The sequence below is a fragment of the Pimephales promelas genome, chromosome 23, assembly GCF_988280905.1.
Source record: "Pimephales promelas chromosome 23, fPimPro1.hap1.1, whole genome shotgun sequence".
NCBI classification, from domain to species: domain Eukaryota; kingdom Metazoa; phylum Chordata; class Actinopteri; order Cypriniformes; family Leuciscidae; genus Pimephales; species Pimephales promelas.
This window is the reverse complement of record NC_142791.1, coordinates 3,816,065-3,836,010: the sequence shown is the minus strand read 5'-3', so window position 1 is coordinate 3,836,010 and position 19,946 is coordinate 3,816,065. Positions and strand designations below refer to the sequence as shown.

General features: G+C 40.4%; 1 protein-coding gene across 2 annotated transcripts; it reads left to right on the top strand.

Annotated features, from left to right (window-relative positions):
- The first annotated feature begins 253 nt into the window (after window positions 1–253).
- On the top strand, window positions 254–19,273 carry LOC120481626 (uncharacterized). Of its 2 annotated transcripts, none has more exons than XM_039675370.2 (14): window positions 254–724; window positions 1,287–1,407; window positions 2,076–2,189; window positions 4,458–4,494; window positions 4,617–6,466; window positions 6,566–6,593; window positions 7,500–9,268; window positions 9,346–9,394; window positions 9,655–9,698; window positions 11,065–11,107; window positions 11,225–13,068; window positions 13,211–13,247; window positions 13,401–13,484; window positions 13,583–19,273. In XM_039675370.2, exons 1-14 carry the CDS (start codon window positions 621–623, stop codon window positions 18,541–18,543), a joined length of 11,085 nt encoding a protein of 3,694 aa, XP_039531304.2. In that variant the 5' UTR covers window positions 254–620; the 3' UTR covers window positions 18,544–19,273. The 2 variants fall into 2 exon arrangements, with proteins under 2 accessions (XP_039531304.2, XP_039531303.2); XM_039675369.2 differs by having other exon boundaries at window positions 255–724; window positions 11,222–13,068.
- Window positions 19,274–19,946: the final 673 nt, after the last annotated feature.

Below are 19,946 nucleotides of genomic sequence, written 5' to 3'. Positions count from 1 at the left end.
TGTTAACATACACTCTGATCCAAACCTGTAATTTATTGTTGACAGCTCTGTGTACATCAACAACTTTTAATTTTATATGTTACCGGTGGGATTAAACGGGTTATTGTCACATGCATACTTACACCATAGACTGTAAAAAAAGACTTACACCTATATATAATATTTATGACTCAATATTAAGTGTTATTAAAAGGGTGTGACCTCGAATGTCCACGTGGGTTACAAAAAAAAACCCGCTTTGGCGCCTCGTGGAGACGGAAACAATTTGTATTTGCGTTATCATTTGTACTACATTTTTTCCCAAATCATTTGTTTTACATATTCTTTAAATGCACGCGAGAAGGGGAACGAATGACGACGATAGATTTATTTTGGGGGGGTGATCCGTCCTCAGTTTAGTCCATTTCCGCTCTACATAGGTGTTCTTCCTGGTTGTTGATTCCTATGTGAAAGTAGCAACATTTCGGCCATGAGCAAGTTCCAGTAGAATGCACGCGACGATTGGAAAATCGCTCGATAGCGTTAAATCTATGTAACGTTAGAAGCGCGCGCGCGCGCTCTTTTTTGCTTTCAACGCATCTCATTTTGCGCTGGAGGATCCATGCAATGCAATATTCATTATGATTAAGTCCAAAATGCCCGAATGCTGTGCCGCAGCAAACTGCAAGCAGAGAGCGGACCAGTCCAACGTTTCCTTCTTTAGTTTCCCGCTGGATCCTGATCGGTGAGTGCAGCCTTTTCTTTTGTGCGTAAATGCAGTCGCAAATTAATCAATGTTATTTTTTTTCTTTTTATATTTGTCTTTAAGTACAGAACGAGCAAATTAGCCTTATTTGTTAGCTGGTTAGCTTCTACCCCCCTTTGCAATGATTCATTGAACGCATTAAACCCGTACTTTCAGTTTAGGCGGAACATGTTGCTTTCATTAATCTTTATGCAATGATTATTATTTATTTATTTTTTTGCAAAGGCTTATTTTGTAGCTGGCAGTAATGAAATCCCCTTTCATTTTTCTTCAAAGTGATTGCTTCAACTTTTATGGGGTTACTGTAAGCAAACGAGTCCTGTGCACGTTCGCCATCATCAGGCCCTTCCCAAAATGGCAGGAATTTAATTCCCCCAGAATACGTTATTTTGTTTATGGCTTTATTTTTGCTTTGCTGGTTTCTTTTTGTGGTATTTAATATTTTATGACATTCATTAAACATAAATGCTTTGTTTTAGTTTTTTTATTGTTAAAACCTATTGTTTTGCACTACTGCAGTAACCTTACCTCATATCTCTAGATGTAAACAATGGGTGGGTAACTGCCACAGACCAGATTTGGTGACCAAAACAGCTGAAGATTTACACAGGAACTATAAACTGTGCTCAAAACATTTTGAGACAGCAGTGATATGTCAGCAAGTAAGTGAGCATTTTCTGTTTCTTCATATCTCGCATTATCTGCTTGATGTAAGTGAACAAAACCAGACAAGTGTTGTGCTGACTTGTGCCTGTGTCTGTGTCTCCCCCCAAACTATTTTTGACATGTCATCATATGTTTATAAATGTCAAATTAAATTTCCTACATGGTTATTAAAATGAGTTTTGAGTGAATCAAAGCAGATTTAATTGGTTATAAATATAGCATGAATGTTGGTGAATTGCCTGTTTGATATACCACATTCATTTTGCTAAAGGTTATTAAAGAATTATTCAATTATACATTTTTCCCAAGATGATAGTACTGTACTACACGCTTCAGTGTAAGTTTTAGTGGCTAAACTAGATTACAGTAAACTTTGCATTTAAATGAAATGCATTTCGAACTTATTTAAAATTCAGTTTGCTCTTCTAAGAATTTGATTTTTTCTTAAAATGGATAAAAGGTTCAATTCATTCACAATATTACATTTGTTTAAGGGTGCCTAAACAGATTAGGATGCTATTAAATTGATAATTGGGATGTCTTTTTGTTGAATGATTTTTATTCACATTTTATCAAATCATTCCCTAATAATAGCCTAATAGCCTCTGTCCCTGCCCCAACCCCATACCTCATGTATAAAACCCTTTTCTTTTTCTTTTTCCAGGGTGATCTTAAGTCTGTTTTGAAGGATGATGCCATTCCTACTATATTTGATTTCGCATCTAACCAAGGCAAAACTCAAACTAGCAACAGAAAAAGGACAAGGGAGAAAGTCTCTGTAAGTCTCTGATTTACACTTCAGAACCTTATTAGTAAATCAGTAATGCATGGTCTCTAGCCACTCCTGAAAAGGATACACCAAACTCTGGTTAGCCTAAAGGTGATGTGAACTGTTTTGCATTGGACAGAGTTTCTTTGTAAAGAGTGATACAGTGAAACCAGCACATAGTTGCAAAAAAAATTAAGTAAACTTTCTGCGCTAACACTTTTTGCATGCATTGCATACTCTGCATAAGACTAATTTTCAGCATAATCTTACACTATATAGACTTTTATGAAGCAACATTTTAATGGAGCAAACCACACACCCTTAAAAAAAAAAATGTCATGCTTGTAATAGTTCTCAATAGTCCTTTAGGCCAGGTGTCCACCAAAGCGTTTTTCCACGCGTCTGGCCTGTTTTCAATGGGAGCGCCGCGTTTTTAGAACGCCATGAGCGTAACGAGGCGCTGAACTTTTTTTCACGCTGAAGTGCCGATCGCCTGGCATTTTTTTCAAGCGCACCGTACCGGTAGGGGTGGGCGATATGACCAAAATTGTGTTTCACGATATGACTAATTTTATTTCACGGTAACGATATAATTCACGATATAGTTATTTATATAGTTATCCTAAAAAAAAAAAAAATCGACAAAAAGGGCTTTGTATAATAAATAAACCCAAATACTTTAGAAATGAAAAGTATGTCACCTTGTTTTATTTTTATTTTATTTGGTAAATTATTTATTTGGTAAACTACTTTTTATATCAAAATATAGTAAACAAAAAACACTCCCACAACAGATTGATATTAAATACAACTCATAGGTGCATTTCAACTTTAAATAATTTTTCAATCTCATGCATTGCTTTACTTCATCAATCAGTTTATAATATATATAATATAATTATAATATTTTTTTACCACATGTGCTTATTATACTGCATTTTTAACGGAGAAGGGTATTCCTGCACAACCGGAGACTGCACACACTGTTGTTTCAAAGGGCTTGTTTTGCTCTTTTTGTTGTATATGGCAACCCGTCAGTTCAGAAGTGACAAGAAGGATAGCAGCAATATGAAAACCAAACCGCTGCTACTGTTAGTGTTGACGAAGTAGTTTAAATTATACACAACTTATAACAGTGCGTCGAACACCGCGCGCTCCCTCTTAGTGCATGTGCACGCGCGCGTCTTTTACATCAACAAAATGCGATCGATTAGAGTGAAGTTGTAATCACGGATCGAATAAAAGGAAGATTTTATCAACTGGTTCAGTTGGAAATTGTTTGGAGTTAAAGCATATATAACTCGCGCTGCATATTAGTAATTTTGCCTCAGAAACAGGATTATACATTCGTTTTAAAAAGCAGGATGTTCATTCATGCTGAATGCGATTTTCATGTTTAAAAAGTAACTATACATAAGAGAAGGAAAGATGCGGATAACTATACATTATTTAAGGTTATTTCTCGTAATGATATTGATATAGCCTATGGAACGTTGTTATCAAGTAACTTCATGCTTTCCCCGTTGCGAACGTGCACTCCTCTAAACTGTAGCCTGGGTGCTGCTGCTCTGCTGAAGTTGACGGCTGCCTTTCCCCCCGAACATATCATGTTAACAACAACCCTTTAGAAAATGTAATTCCTTTGTGGATCCTCTTGATCTGCTTTCTCCATGTTTCTTTGACAAATCTCAGCATCAGTCTCACACTGCACGGGAGTTAACCACGCCCCCTTATTTGCATTTCGCGGTATACACGGAATAAAAAAATCTGTTACGACTGATGTTTTCTATCGCGGTAACGATATATATCGCCATATCGCCCAGCCCTACGTACCGGTACTAAATGTGACGTGAAACACTGCAGATCACTGATTGGTCAGACAGAATCATCAGTACTAGCGTCATTGTATTTGCGACCAATAGACATCGACACGAGAAACCAAACCTGCTAGATTTAACAGCCACCGCTGTTATGATCAGTCTATAATCCCACCCACTTTAAAGCAGTACTAACTGCAGTGGAAAAGCAACCGAGCTAAAGCGAACCGAGCCGTGCCGAACCGTACTGAGCCTTACCGAGCCGTACCATCAGTGGAAAAGCGCCATAAAAATGCTTTGGTGGACATACATGCCTTACCCAACAAGCATTTTATAATTTATAGCTATCAGTAAAGAAATGTATTAGCTTATTGTTATTATACGTTGTTTTTATTTGTCATGTTGACTACAAACATTTTAGCACAATACATTTTATTATTATTATTATTTTGTTTTTCAGACAGGAGATGGGCCAATTGTCACAAAGAAAACTAAAGGTAGATAATGCATTTCCATATCAGCATCTTTTAATTCTCTCCCCCTTTGTAATCACACAAACTAATCACCAGGGATTCTCTACTATTTTGTCTTTCTCTCTCTCTTTTTTTTTGTTTTGAAGGTGCCACTGATAACTCAAACCCCTCTGTGACGGAGGCGGAAGTTAAAGTTGAGAGTGACTCAGCAGAGAACATTGAAGCTCAAAATCCTCCTGCACAGGATGAATCAGAGGAGGATCCTGCTATTTCCAAAGCGAAGGAAACTTTGAAAGACTACTTCAAAGAGACGTTAGCCTTCACTGGTTTCAGCATCGCCAACAATGCATCTCTTAACTCGGTTAAGCCTTTGGGGAATGACCCAGCTGGGCCGCTTTCAGTCAATACCGTATGTGCGGAGAAGATCGACCAAAAAGAAGTGCTCAACTTGGGCGAAGATGTGATGCGTGAGGAGATCCGCAATAGCCTGCGCCTTGCACGCTTCTTTTCCATACTTCTCCTGGACAAAATAAACATTGAGGGCAAGGATCAGATTCCTTTGTTCATCCGCTCTGTCACAGGTGAAGGCTTCCCACAGAAACACCTCATGGGATTCCTTCCCTGTGACGTCGACTCTGACAGTCTGTTCCTAATGCTCATATCCGAGGCCCGCAACAAGTGGGGCCTTCGGATGGAGCACTGCCGTGGCTTCACCTACCTGTCATCAGGTAGCATGTGTCAGAAGCTGAAGGATCTCGCCTGCAGGATGTTGCGGGATTTTCCACAGGTAGTTTTGTCCCCCAGTGAGCCCTACGCCTTCAACATGTGGTTGATTCGCTCCATGCCTATCCTTCCAATTCAAGATGTTGTTGATACTGTAGAGCAGGTCGCTTCAGTTATTAGGCAATCAGAAACTCTGGCGAAGAAGCTTGATACCAAGATCACCGCTTCATACAGCCACATCAAAGGTGAGGTGGACCGAGTCAAGGATTCTTGCCAGAACCACTGGGAATATGGCACAGATGCTTTCCAGACAATGCTTGATATCCTGGAGCCGCTTTTGAGCAGCATTGGAGAGATGTGCACCAGTGCCCTTTCAGATGTGGATGCAGACACTGTCGAAGGGCTTCTGAAGCTGAAAGAGAAACTGAAGAACTTTAATTTCATCATCACTCTTGTGGTCTTGAAAAACACTCTGTGTTGTGTGAGCATCCTGAACCCCAGCCTCAGGGGAATAATCAGCATCAGCAGCACTTTACAGTACACCATCTCAAACGCCTTAAAGCTTCTCACCAAACACATGCAGGAGATTGACATCTTTCACAGGAAGTGGTTCTCCGACGCATTGGGCAGAGCCAAGAAGTTGGGGGTGTCTGTCAATTTGCCGGCGGAGATGGTGACAAACGGGGATGGAACGGAGAAACCACAAGTTTCGTTGGAGGATTACTACAGGGAAGCACTGAGCAAGAAGGTTTTGCAATACCTTGTTGAAGAAGTCAAAAGAGTCCTTGGCACTGAAATGGCAAGAATCCTCAGATGGTTGTCATTGGTGCCCTCATATATGGCTGACCACAATTTTAGCATCCGCAAAGACAAAGTCGCTGATGCTAACCTGAATAACTTGGCTCGTCCTGACTCCTTTTATGATGAGCTGGGCTGTTGGGAAGTGAAATGGAGGCATGCTAGCAAGCGAAGGATTCTTCCCACTAGCGTGTTTGCGACCCTCAAGATCCCAGATATAGGCTTTTACCCAAATGTACAGAGCCTGTTGAGAGTGCTGGGCACCATCCCATGTGTCCATGCGGATTCGGATGTGTATGGGCAGTACGACATGGTGCTGGACCGGTATCACACCTACATGAAAGAAGTGCCAGTGGAAAAAAGACTGAGCAATATGGCCTTTGTTTATGTCAATCAAGACGTCCACTTTAGCATTGAGGAAATGGTTGAGGGGTATGTAAAGAAATATCCGGAAATCCTGCAGCTATTACAGGAGGTAAACTTTTTTTTTTTTTGACTAATTTACTACAAAAAACCAACTCTAATATGTTTTTAACCTGCTATTCACCATTTGTGTGTGTGTGTGTGTTTTTAGGATGATGTAATGGAAGTGCAACCATCAGGTAAAACATCTCTCATCTCTCTCTTTTGTCTTGTTTTCATGGCTCAAATGAGATTAAAGGGTTTGTTCACCCAAAAATGAAAATTCTGTCAGTATTTACTCACCCTCATGTGGTTCCAACCCCGTAAGACCTTCGTTCATCTTCGGAACACAAATTAAGATATTTAAGATATTAAGATCGCTCCTGCATACTAGTCCATAGGCTTCTTGAGGGAATGACTCTTGCTGGCATCGAAAAGTCATTAAAGACATCGTTAAAATAGTCCAAGTGACTACAGTGGCTCAATCTAAGGTTTATCAAACGACGAGAACACTTTTGTGCGCAAAAAAACAACAAAAATAACGACTTTATTTAAACTGTTCGTTTATTTCTCCCTCTGCGCGAGTCAGGTTACTAGTTTAATAGCGTAAGCTTCTGTTATTGTACGTCACACACATCACACACACATGACCAGCGTCGGCCAATACTGAGCCTACATGTGACGTAGCTCTACGCAATCACACTACGTTAACTGACTACAGGCCCATAGAGAAGGAAGTGAATAGTTGAAATAAAGTCATTATTTTTGTTTGTTTTTGCGCACAAAAAGTGTTCTCGTCATGTGATGAAGTTAAAATTGAGCCACTGTAGTCACTTGGACTATTTTAACGATGTCTTTAACGACTTTTCGATACCAGTAAGAGTCATTCCCTCAAGAAGCGTATGGACTAGTATGCAGGAGCGATCTTAATATCTTAAATATCTTAATTTGTGTTCTGAAGATGAACGAAGGTCTTACGGGGTTGGAACAACATTAGGGTGAGTAAATACTGACAGAATTTTCATTTTTGGGTGAACCCAAAACCCTTTAAATTGAATTTTATGTTGGATACGGTTGTTGATTTTTCTCTTTCAACCCCTGTACAGTTCCGGAAACCAGTGCAAATGACGCTTCTAAAGAAGATGCGGAAGAACAACGAGAGATGACCTTAAACATGGACGTCGAGAGACCGAAACCACCCGAGTGTTCAGAAACCGATAAAGAGGCATTAAAATCTGCATTACAAGCGGCTGTCTCTGCCGCATATAGCAGGCAAAGCAGACACACTCAGGGTGATCAAGATCAAGAAGTAGAATATGTGACCAAATCTGAGATGAATGAAGTCCTTAAAGTGTGTGAGGATGTCGTTAGGGATAGGATTCTTTCAGAGGTCAGAAATTCATTCTTCTCCCTGTTTATCGACAGAGTTGTCAGATTTGGAGAGACTGACTACTTGCCCATCTTCCTCAGATTTGTTGACAGCTTCGATGTCATGCGGCTTGAGCTTATGGGATTTGTCGAGGTTACTCTCGACACCGAGGCCATTTGCGAGCGACTTTATGATGTTGTCACCAATGAGTGGAGTCTGGATTTAAGCTACTGCAGAGGTCAAGCTTACCTTGGCTCTGGGGAAGTGTCCTACAAGCTCAAGGCTTTTGCTTGTAAAATACAGGAGAAGTATCCTCTCGCTATATGCACACATTGCTCATGTTACTCTTTCAATACCTGGTGGTCAAGGTCGGTTCCAGTAGCCGCAGTCATCAGAACCATAGACACATTAGAGGAGATAGTGTCTTTTTTTCACAGCATGCCTGCCCTTGAGAAACAGTTAGATCAAGTCTTAGCCATAGGCTTAAGAGAGAGCTATGAGAAAATCCATGAGCTTCAAGGAAAGTTCTGCTCTTCTTGGCTTGAAAAGCATGACTCTTACGAAGTCTTCGCTCAGATTCTGGAGCCTCTGGCGCATTGGCTAGAAAATATTGACAACTGTCAACCACAAAGATGGAGTTTGGCGGTATCCAACCGAGCCAAAAGACTACTTCAGTTAATTCGGGACTTTGACTTCATTGTGGCAATCGTTGCGTTAAAGAATGCCTCATCCTTCACCAGAGAACTAAGTGCAGCGCTACAGAAAGACCATTTTAGTGCTGCCTCGCAGCTCAGCCAGATCAGTGGTATTGTGGCCACACTTAACCGAGTGAAGACCAACATCAAGGTTTTCCATCAGAACTGGTTTGATGAAGCTTGTTCTTTTGCTCAGAATCTGGGTGTGCAGGTTAAAGTGCCTGATAGTGTGATTGTTCCGAGGGACAGCCTCTTGAAACCAGGTTCATACTACAAAGATGCAATGAGCGTCCCGTTAGTTGACCACCTGATAAACATGGTGAAAGACTATTTCTCTGATGACCACAAGGAGGCTCTCAACTTATTGTCCTTGGTCCCGTGCTCTGTGACGATGAGCTATGTTTTTGAAACTCTGAAGTCAAAACCTCCATTGTACATTGGTGACCTTCCAGATCCTGACAATTTCTTCACAGAGCTGAGCTGCTGGAAAGTGAAGTGGAAGACGAAAGTGGTTAGTGTAACCATACCGGAGACCATTTTTCAGACCCTGCGACTACCCCTTATGCAGTACTTTACAAACATCAATACGTTGCTGAAGATTATGTGTGTGTTGCCAAGCACAGCCTTGGAATATTGTGGTGAGGTGAAGCGGCATAAAATGTATCAGAAATACTTGAGCAACACCTCGCCCATGGATAGATTGCCCTGTTTAGCCATGCTTCAGATCGGCACTGACTTTAACAGAGACCTGGACAGAATGGTTGCTCAGTGCTTAAAGCTTACTCCGAAGACGCTGGAGGGTATTTGCCTGGTAAGGGTCAGTTTTTTGTGTGTGAAATGTTTCATTTGCTTTCCAAATGTATTTCTAATGCCCGTTGCGCTCCACAGGACAAAGAATCCAAAACCTTAGGAAGGACTGCTGAAATAAAAACAGAAGGTATGTAGTCTGTGATTATTCTTAAAGCTTTCTTTTTCTTTTTTTAAAAACTCTTATCTAAATTTTTTTTCCATCTCTTTTGGGTAAGGGAAAAGTATTTGTGTTTGGGGGTGTATGTATATGAATGTATGCATGTTTATGCATGTTTACTTTTTTCTGGTAGATAAGTTATCCACATAAAGATCAATAACATGCATTAAGAAAATAGGGTGAATTTTCAGTTCATGCCAACTTTAATTCCCTCTTTTCCAACATTGCAGATGACATCCACATGGATGAAGTGGAGAACAGGGACACTCTGCAGGTTTGTAAAGTTGCATTGATTATGTAGTATATCACCTCATTTTTTAAGTGGGCACAGATCTGCACTCATATTTTAAGTGTAAATCGGTGATCTAGGTAAACATAGTTTTGAATTATTTTAAGTAAAACGTTGCCTCATCACCGATATTGATTTTTATTTATAACTGATATCATTTATTTGCATGTTTTTGTGCCCAATAACATATATATAGAACTGATATTTTTAATAAAAATAATTATAAATTATTTAATAATAATAATTTATTTTTAATAAAATATTTGATAAGGTAAACAAACAGGTAATGAATATAGCATGTAAAAATTATTTTGAGATTTAATAATTTTGAATATTTATAATAACAGCATATTAACAGCAAGCAAAATACATTTACAAAGTCTGTTTTATAATGGAGAACATAAATGGCTTATCAACTATAAATGTCTTAATAAATATAAGCATTTATTTAAACTACAGTTTTAAAAGGTTTATCTGTTGTTTGATAGGCTAAAGAGTGAAGAGAATGGAATATGCACTGTAATATGCAAACATAGTCAGAAAAATAAACAAATTCCCTTATCGCAATTACCAAGTCCATCTCATCTGGAATGTTATCTGAATTATTGATGTTTTTGTGGGTTTAGATTATGAAATGGTCTACCTGCTGACAGAGCGCTGTTTTTATCTGTGCTTTTACACCAAACGTCTCTCGTGGAGATATTTAATTTGCACAGAGCTGCAATTATTTAGATGTTTATTAGCTAAATAATGTTAAATTGTAGAGGTTAATATTATTCAAGGCGTTCTAAATGAGTGGATTTCATTAAAAGCTGCATACGGTTGCCATGTTGAAGCATTTCCTGAGCATCAACTCAGTGGGTGAATGGCTCTATGAACATGACTTCATGAGGGTAATGAGGAGCGGAGGGAGAATTTTGTTCAGCGCTTTTATTTCCAACATTCACTCAATCATGGCTGTTTTAATTCATGTAAAGTTTCTTCTTTATTGGGACATTACTTGACGGATTACGTGAGTCCGTCTCTATTTTTTTAGTGCCAAGTTTAAACTACATGACAAGCATTTATGTAACATCATTAATGGCGGTTATGTTTATTAATTAAGGGATTAAGGCAAGTTATATTAACTATGAACACCGTTGTTGGCTCCTCTCCCCTCAGTCTTGCTCGCAATTCTCAAAACAGCCATAAGATGGCGAGGAATTTATTGTTTATCACTGACTCCGATATTACAAAACCTATACCCAATTATGGGAAAATGCTTTAATATCGGTAAACCGATATATCAGTCGATCTCTAGTTATTGGTTTATTATTTTTTCAGCTTTATTCACAAGTACTTCTTTTCACAGGACAAAGACTCCAGAAAACTAGTGGTGAATTCTGAGATAGCAGGTAGTGGTTATTATTTTTTTTGACTGGCTTTTCATTTGAATCATTGATGTGTTTGAGTCATTAATGTAATATTTGTTTCATTTATACTTGAATAATGTTTACCCTGCCTTCTAGAAGCTGATATCCACAAAGAGGGAGCAGAGAGCATAGAGACTCAGCAGCAGACTGAAAACGTAGCAGAAGTAGTTGCTGAGGACCAGCATGCAAAGGTTAAAGATGTGGAGCAGGTTGTGGATGAGAATGGACGTTCTGATGAACCAACAGATAACATAAGGAACTGTGAAGAAGTCTTCAAACAGGCAGCCATACTTGCAAGGAGAAACTGCTCGTGGATCGACCTTAACAAACCAGAGCAAGATGCTGTTGCACAGAAACTTGCCTCATGTCATTGGGTACAGAAGGAAGGGACATCATTTTCAGAAGGAAAAATGCTACAAAGTATTGTGAAGGCCATACGAGAAACAATCCTCACTGAAGTTCAGGACTCTCCTTTCTTTTCCATCATCACCGATAGAGCAATCTCAGTGGGCACAGCAAAGTTCCTACCACTCTTTGTTAGATATGTAAATCACTGCATTCCTAAAGTGGAGCTCATAGGTTTTCTGCCCTTTGATGAAAGCTCTGATCTCGATTTGCAAGCTAAAACTCTTTCAACCACACTTGAGGATGAGTGGGGACTTCAGATGGGCTACTGTCGTGGCCAGTCCATCATGTGCATTGGTACGGGGAGCCAAAGTCTCAGGAAGATGGCTTTGGGCTTTTTAGAGAGATATCCGTTAGCGGTGAACACTCCCAGTGAGTCTTGTGGACTTGCCTACTGGCTGGCTTTAAGCCTACAGAATTCCTACATTACAAAGGTTTTGGAGACAGCTGAGGATCTGCTACAGTTTTTTGACCAGTCACCCAAATTGGAGAGTGAGCTTGCCAAAACCATGGATGGGCTTCTGAATACCCCACGGGAAGCACTTGCAGAGATCCCAGAGACCTGCTTGTCTAGATGGAAAAAGAGGGAAGACTTTTTCGATATTCTGGTGGACATGCTAGAGGGTGCCCTGAATTGTTTAGATTCTGTGAGCACCAACTCCAGCGGGTCATGGAGTAGTAGCATGTCACTGCATTCTCAGACGCTGTGCACAGCTATTAGACGGGTCGATTTTGTCATTCCCTTAGTGATCTTGAAGAACGCCTGCGCTCCCTTGAGGAACTGCAGCACTGTGTTTCGATGCGGAAACCCGGCTGACATTATTTGTGAGCTTGAGAAGATCATGCCAATAATAGATTCTCTTAGCAAAATGTTGGACAATGTGAGTGCGGTACATTCTACCTGGTTTGAGGAGGCTGTGGAGCTTTCGACTAAGGTTACAGGATTGCTGTCATATCCAGAATCTGTTAGTAGCTATGATTCACCCGAAGCGTTCTACTTGGAGGCAGTTAGCTTACCAGTTCTAAATGGTTTGATTGAAGAAATGAAGTTTAACTTCTCTGAGAATCACCTAAAAGCCCTGAAAGTTTTGTCCCTTCTGCCAACGTGCAACCCTCTTCCCATTCTCCCAGAATCCACAGATAAACTGCACACAATATACCTGAGTGATCTCCCTGAGCCAGAAACAGTTGAAGAAGACATAAACACCTGGGCCACAGTATGGAGGGAGAAATATCAAGATGTTTGTCCTCCCACCTCCATCTCTGAGACTTTGCTCCATAATGAAGCCAAAAACCTTCCAAACATTGCTACCCTTCTTAAGCTTGTGGCTGTGCTGCCTAGCATTAGCATGGAGTGTGATCTAATGAAGACAACCCTAAATACCTTCAGGACCTTGCTTAGAGATGGTATCTTCAGCGGAGGTAGCAAGACTGATGCAGTCATGCTTCTTATGCATCGCCAGACACTACAGAGCCTGGAGGAGGTGATTGAGAAATGCGTGGATGGTGATCCAGAAAGTCAACAATTTCTTGCTCAGGTATGGTCAATTTCTTAGTCTTTATACTGTTATAGTTCACTGTATGCAGTGTATTTTGCTGTACGTTCTTATTATTAGTAATATAACCTGATGATTGAGTGATGTTCCTGAAAATCCTTTCTGATTGCATTTATGCATTTAGGTAAAAGCAAGAGTTAATCACCTGAGAATGGAAGGCGGTATGTCAAACTAATTACTCTAAAAATATATATATATATGCAAGTATAAAAAAATATTATTGATATGGTAGTTGAACTAAAAGTATTGTGCCCTCAAAGTATTGTAATAAGCTGTTGTGTTTTTATGACGCACTCTTTCCTGTCCTTTCTCAGAGGTGATTGCCATGGCTCCACAGGAGATGGCTGTGGATACAAATGGTTCTGGTTATCCACAAGAGGCAAAGGATGCTGAAACCGGTCAGTAATACTAAATGAGAAGTATTAGTGATAACCTTAGGTACATGAATATAAATCATCTGTTTTTCTTACACAATCATGTCTCCTATTTTGTTTAGATGTTAAAACTGTTGCTCCTGAGGAAATTCCAGTACAAACCAGTGAAAAAGAAAGGGCTGAAGAAATACCCATCATAAGTGCACCTGACCAGCCATCATGTGTAATGCCCATCAGTTCAGACCAAACTTCAGCTCAAGTCATCCCTGCTTGCAGCTCTCTGCCAACCAGCACAACTGACCAACCAACAGAATCTGTCCATGATGTAACTGAGCAGTCTAATAAAGACCGGCCAGTTAGCATTGTTCAGTTAGCATCGGTTGACCAAAGTGAAACTGAGCAACCCATGGAAGTTGATCAGTTTGTAGCAACAGAACCAATTGAAACAGACAAGCCAGCAACAGAGAAACAAAGTGATTCATCTATAAATGCTCAAGATGAAGGTTGTCGCACAGTAGCAGATGGTCAGTTAATATCAGAGGATCAGACTGAATCTTGTCAGCTCATTGCAGTTGATTACAGTCTAAATAATCAGATGGTGTCCGTAGATCAAAGTGAAACTGATCAAGTCATGGAAATTGATGAGAGTGGAAATGATACAGCTGCAGTTGAAGATCAAGCTGGAAATGACCGGACAGAAACTGGGGAACAACGTGTAGTTGAGCAGTTGACAGTTAGTCCAGTGGAAACTGATCAGTCTACAGTAAAATGTCAGGATGAAGCTTTTCAGATAGTTACAGAGATAGACGATGAAGGTAAAACTGGTCCGTTGATACCAGGGGATCAAATTGAATCTCATGAATTTGAAGCTGTTGATTGCTCTCACAATGAACCTTCTGCAGCATCAGGTCAGGGTGAAACTGATCAGTCAGAAACCAAAGATCAGACTGTAAATGATCAGTTCATGTCAGATGGCCAACTTGGAATTGATCTGTCAGTAGTAGAAAGTCAAGATGAGGCTGTTCAGAAAGAAACTGGGTTAGCAAATGAAGGTGAGTTAATACCAGGGGATCAAAGTGAATCTAATCGGCTCATTGTCGATAAATCTGGAAATGAACAGTCCTTAACAGCAGATCAAAGTGTAACGGGTCAGTCAGAAATAGTAGATCCAAGTGTAACTCAACAGATCATGGTAGTTGGTGAAGTTGAAAAGGATCATTCTGTAGTAGAGGGTCAAGATGACACTGTTCAGCTGGAAACTAGGTTTCCAAGTGAAGGTGAAACTAGTCTGTTAGTATCAGGAGATCAAAGTGGATCTGATCAGCTCATGATTGTTGACTCTGGAACTGAACAGTCTTTACGAGCAGATCAAAGTGTAATGGGTCAATCAGAAATAGTAGATCCAAGTGTAACTCAACAGATCATGGTAATTGGTGAAATTGAAAAGGATCATTCTGTAGTAGAGGGTCAAGATGACACTGCTCAGATAGAAACCAGGTTTCCAAGTGAAGGTGGGACTAGTCTGTTAGTATCAGGAGATCAAAGTGGATCCGATCAGCTCATGGTAGTTGACTCTGGAAATGAACAGTCTTTAACAGTAGATCAAAGTGTAAGGGGTCAGTCAGAAATGGTAGATCCAAGTGTAACTCAACAGTTCATGGTAGTTGGTGAAATTGAAAAGGATCATTCTGTAGTAGAGGGTCAAGATGACACTGCTCAGCTAGAAACCAGGTTTCCAAGAGAAGGTGAAACTAGTCTGTTAGTTTCAGGAGATCAAAGTGGATCCGATCAGCTCATGGTTGTTGACTCTGTAAATGAACAATCTTTAACAGCAGATCAAAGTGTAACGGGTCAATCAGAAATAGTAGATCCAAGTATAACTCATCAGTTCATGGTAGTTGGTCAAGTTGAAAAGGATCATTCTGTAGTAGAGGGTCAAGATGACGTTGCTCAGCTAGAAACCAGGTTTGCAAGTGAAGGTGAAACTAGTCTGTTAAAATCAGGAGATCAAAGTGGATCCGATCAGCTCATGGTAGTTGACTCTGGAAATGAACAGTCCTTAACAGCAGATCAAAGTGTAACGATTCAATCAGAAATGGTAGATCCAAGTGTTACTCATAATTTTCAACTTGACCAATTACCACAAACTGTTGATTCCGTAGTAGAGGGTCAAGATGACGCTACTCGGATAGAAACCAGGTTTCCAAGTGAAGGGGAAACTAGTCAGTTAATATCAGGAGATCAAAGTGGATCCGATCAGCTCATGGTAGATGACTCTGGAAATGAACAGTCCTTAATAGCAGATCACAGTGTAACGGGTCAATCAGAAATGGTAGATCCAAGTATAACTCATCAGTCCGTGGTAGTTGGTCAAGTTGAAAAGGATCGTTCTGTTGTAGAGGGTCAAGATGACACTGCTCAGACAGAAAATGGCTTTCCAAGTCAAGGTGAGACTAGTCTGTTAGTGTCAGGAGATCAAAGTGGATCCGATCAGCTCATGATAGTTGACTCTGGAAATGATCCGTCTTTAACAGCAGATCAAAGTGTAACGGGTCAGTCAGAAATGGTAGATTCAAGCGTAACTGAACAGTTCATGGTAATCGGTCAAGTTGAAAATGATCATTCTTTAGTAGAGGGTGAAGATGAGGCTGCTCAGACAGAAAACGGGTTTCCAAATGAAGGGGAAACTAGTCAGTTAGTATCAGGAGATCAAAGTAGATCTGATCAGCTCATGGTAGATGATGACTCTGGAAATGATCAGTCTGGAACTGAAGATCAAGATGTAACCTGTCAGTCAGTAACAGAAGATCAAAGTGTACCTGATCAGTTCATAGCAGTTGGTCAAGTTGAGTCAGATCAGTCTATAGTTGATGGTAAAAGTGAAGCCAGTCAGACAGAAACTGCATTTCCAAATGAAGTTGGAACTAGTCAGTTAATTTTGGGGGATCAATGTAGATCAATGCAGTTCATGGTAGTTGACTCTGGAAAGGATCAGTCTGTAATAGCAGATCAAGGTGGAACTGGTCAGTCTATGTTACCAAATGAAGTTGGAACTAGTCAGCTGGTTTTGAGGGAACAATGTGGCTCTGATCAGCTCATGGTAGTCGAGTCTGGAAATGACCAGTCTCTAACAGCAGATCAAACTGTAACTGATGCATTTGTGGAAGATGCAGCTCATCAGCCTATAGTGGAAGATCAAAGTGGGTCTGTGTTAGCAGATAATGTTGGAACTTGGCAGGTAGCATCAGAGGAGCAAAGTGGAACTGATCAACTTGTGGCAGATGTGACCCATGGTAATAATCAGTCTGTAGCAGAAGCTCAAGGTGGAACCGTTCTTGCAACTGCATTGATTCAAAGTGTACCAGATCAGTCTGTGGAACTTAGTCAAGTTGGAACTGACCAGATAGTACCAGGGAATCAAAGTGAAATTGATCAGTTTGGCCCTGACCAGCCTAAAGTAGCTGCAGAAGTTAGCACAAATCAGTTCAATTCAGCGGCTCCAAATGGCTCAGGCCAAGAAACCGCGGCAGTACGCGTTTGCCTTTATCAGCCATCTGCAATAACTCCAAGTGTTACTGACTGCTGCACACCTGTTTCCCCTGAAGACATTACCGATCATGCCATAGTAGCAGCATCAGAAGGCACAGACCAGTCTGAAGTAAAGGCTAATGATAGTGCAGACCAAGTAATTACCATGGATGGCAGTGGACCTGAAAAAATAGTTTTTACCCCCTACAATGCTGATGCTCGAGAGGAATTGCTCAAAAAACTATGTAACATAAAATTCTTTTCCATAGTTACTGAGGAAGAGCTTGCAATTGATGGCCAACTGTACATCCCTGTAGGAATACACTACCTTGACAAACAAGACATTCAGAGTGAAAATATATTAGCATTTATCCCCCTTTCCTCAAATATTGCTTCATTTGTGGATACTCTCACCATTGTTCTCTCTGAGAAGTGGGGTTTAAACTTGGCACTCTGTAGAAGTCAAACCTTGGCAAGAACAGGTGCCTCGCTCTCTCAGATGACACAGGCTTCAGCTTTGCTTTCCCAGAGACTCCCTCATGCTCTCAGTTTCCCGAACCCTGTAACTCTGAAGTCTTTGCTAGCCAGTTTGTCCTCCCTGAGAGAGATAACTCAAAGTTTTGAGTGCTTAGAGCAGCTGTTTATTTGGTTCTCTGAGGATGTTCAACGTCGGGTAAGACTAGAGGATGCCGTTGTACATTTGTTCCAAAAGGACGAAAGGAAAGCCAGTGAGCTGAAAGCCAAGATCAGCAGCAATCAATTGGCATTGAGTCACGAGGGCCTGGAAATTACTACAGACATTCTAGAGGCCATCGTCCATTGCTTGAACGAGATGAAAAGAAAACAAGATAATGAGGCAACTACAGCACAGGCCCAGAGCTTCCTTTCTGCTGTCCAAAACTTTGATTTCATATTGACAGTTGTGATTATAAAAAACATCTTGAGCCTCACCAAAAACACAAGTCTGAGTCTTCAGGGAAATTCCTATGACGTGTATCAAGCTGTAAACCGCCTGTCTGATTTCCTGCCCTTTCTCAGTGAAACGAAGAACAGTATTGACTTGCACCATCAAACCTGGTTTCAAGAGGCAGTTGCACTAGCTTCTAAGCTGCAGGTACCGTCACTACAACCACCCTTAAACGTGCACTACAGAGTGGACCTCAGTAAAGGGGCCATTGAGCACTATTTTGCTGAGGTGGAAGGGATCTCCCAGGATGTTCTGTCTGCTCTTCGCTGCTTGCAGGTTGTGCCTTATGTCATGTCAAACGTGGAGGGATGCTGCACGGACACTGAGTTTGTCAAGGTGTTTCAAGATGACTTACCTGACCTACACTCCTTCCACACTGAGCTGCAGAGGTGGAGGGACAGGTGGCAAGGTCCTTCTGCCACTCATCAACAGCTACCCGACACTGTTCTTGGAACTCTCAAAGCTTCTGACATCCAGTTATTTCCCAACATTTCAACCATCCTTAGGCTCCTGGCAGTCCTGCCCTTGTCCAGCATGCACAGTAGCTTCAGACAGGGAAAGATGAAATCTGAGCTGTACCCTCTGTAGTAGGTTTGACTTAACTTCCCCCAAACAAGCTCTCCATTAGGTTGTCATACACTGCTGAAACTTCAGAATGTCCCTCTGTATTCTCTAAACTGTAGATCACATCTGATTGTAGGTTTCAGTATGTTTATTTTATTACTTGGTAATTATGAATTAGACCTGTACACTTTAAGTATAATCACATAATGGTTTTATTGATGTTTTGTCTTTTTTATTTTTCCTTTTACGTAAGTGGCTATGGAAAAAGAGGACTGCCAATTGGGACCAATGTCTTGCCAAAAAAAAAAAAAAAAATGAGAATAGGATGCCCTTGGGGGGGGGAGGGCCTTACTGCTTTGTGCCTTTATGCAAAAACCCTACATAACTCCGAATCACAAGACAAAAAGTATGGCTGGATGCTTTCAGACCAGACTTTCTGGAAATTTCCTAATATCTTCAGGAACTTTTAAAGACTTCAAATCATGTAAATCCTCTGAGATGCATTAGGGGGTTCAAAAAAATCATGTTTTATCACAATAAATTATGATGGTTGTGTTAGACTGTCAAAATGTCATCCCACGGCACAAACTAAAAATGGTCTGTCCCTGTATCATTATGCGTGTTACAAATGTTTATTTGTTTGCAGTTTTATTTAGATGAATGGATTTTCTGTTATAATTTCTCCGAGAAGCCCTCCTCATGAAGGAAGCATTCATATATATTTGACTAAAATAAATAAAATCATTGAAAAGAAGCAGTGTTTTATCTGAATCTCTGCTCAATTCAACGTCAAAGCATTAGAAGCTTTCCACAAGATGGCAGTCTACACCTTTCAACGTTTGGGGACTACTTGTAGGTAAGCATTTCATTCCTGTTTTCTTTTTGTTTAGCTTTTAGCGCTAAAACTATCCTCATGCATTATGGAAACTAAATTAGCTATAATTTGTTTAACGATTTGAATAAATGGCCAGTAATATAAAATGACGATAAATAAAAATACTAAATTTGCAATGCATTTATGCAACATTAATGAAGTTTGTTGTGGTGGCAGTTAACAGTTGATGTCATTAGCTGGTTGTGCAGTTTAATTGCTTTAATCATATTAATACAGTCTTCATAGTCCTTTTTAAGGCTAAGGAGAAGAATCCTGCTTCTGTTTACCACTTCCTGTTGGTGTCCTCTACTCTCCCACTGAGTCAGAGGTAGTTAATGATTAATGTCTTCACTTTTTAAAGCTGTTTTCTAAGAGTTCAGGCTTTTCACAAAGTAGCTATGACCCTCCCTGTAGCCTATCGATGATTTGCAGCCATTCTTTAGTCCTTTGGTTCATAGACTGCAGCATCCATCATAGAATATTGTTTTCAGGAGTAGATTTCGAGATGTCGTTGAGAAGCAATCAGTCTCCCATTTCCATGTAACCTTGGACC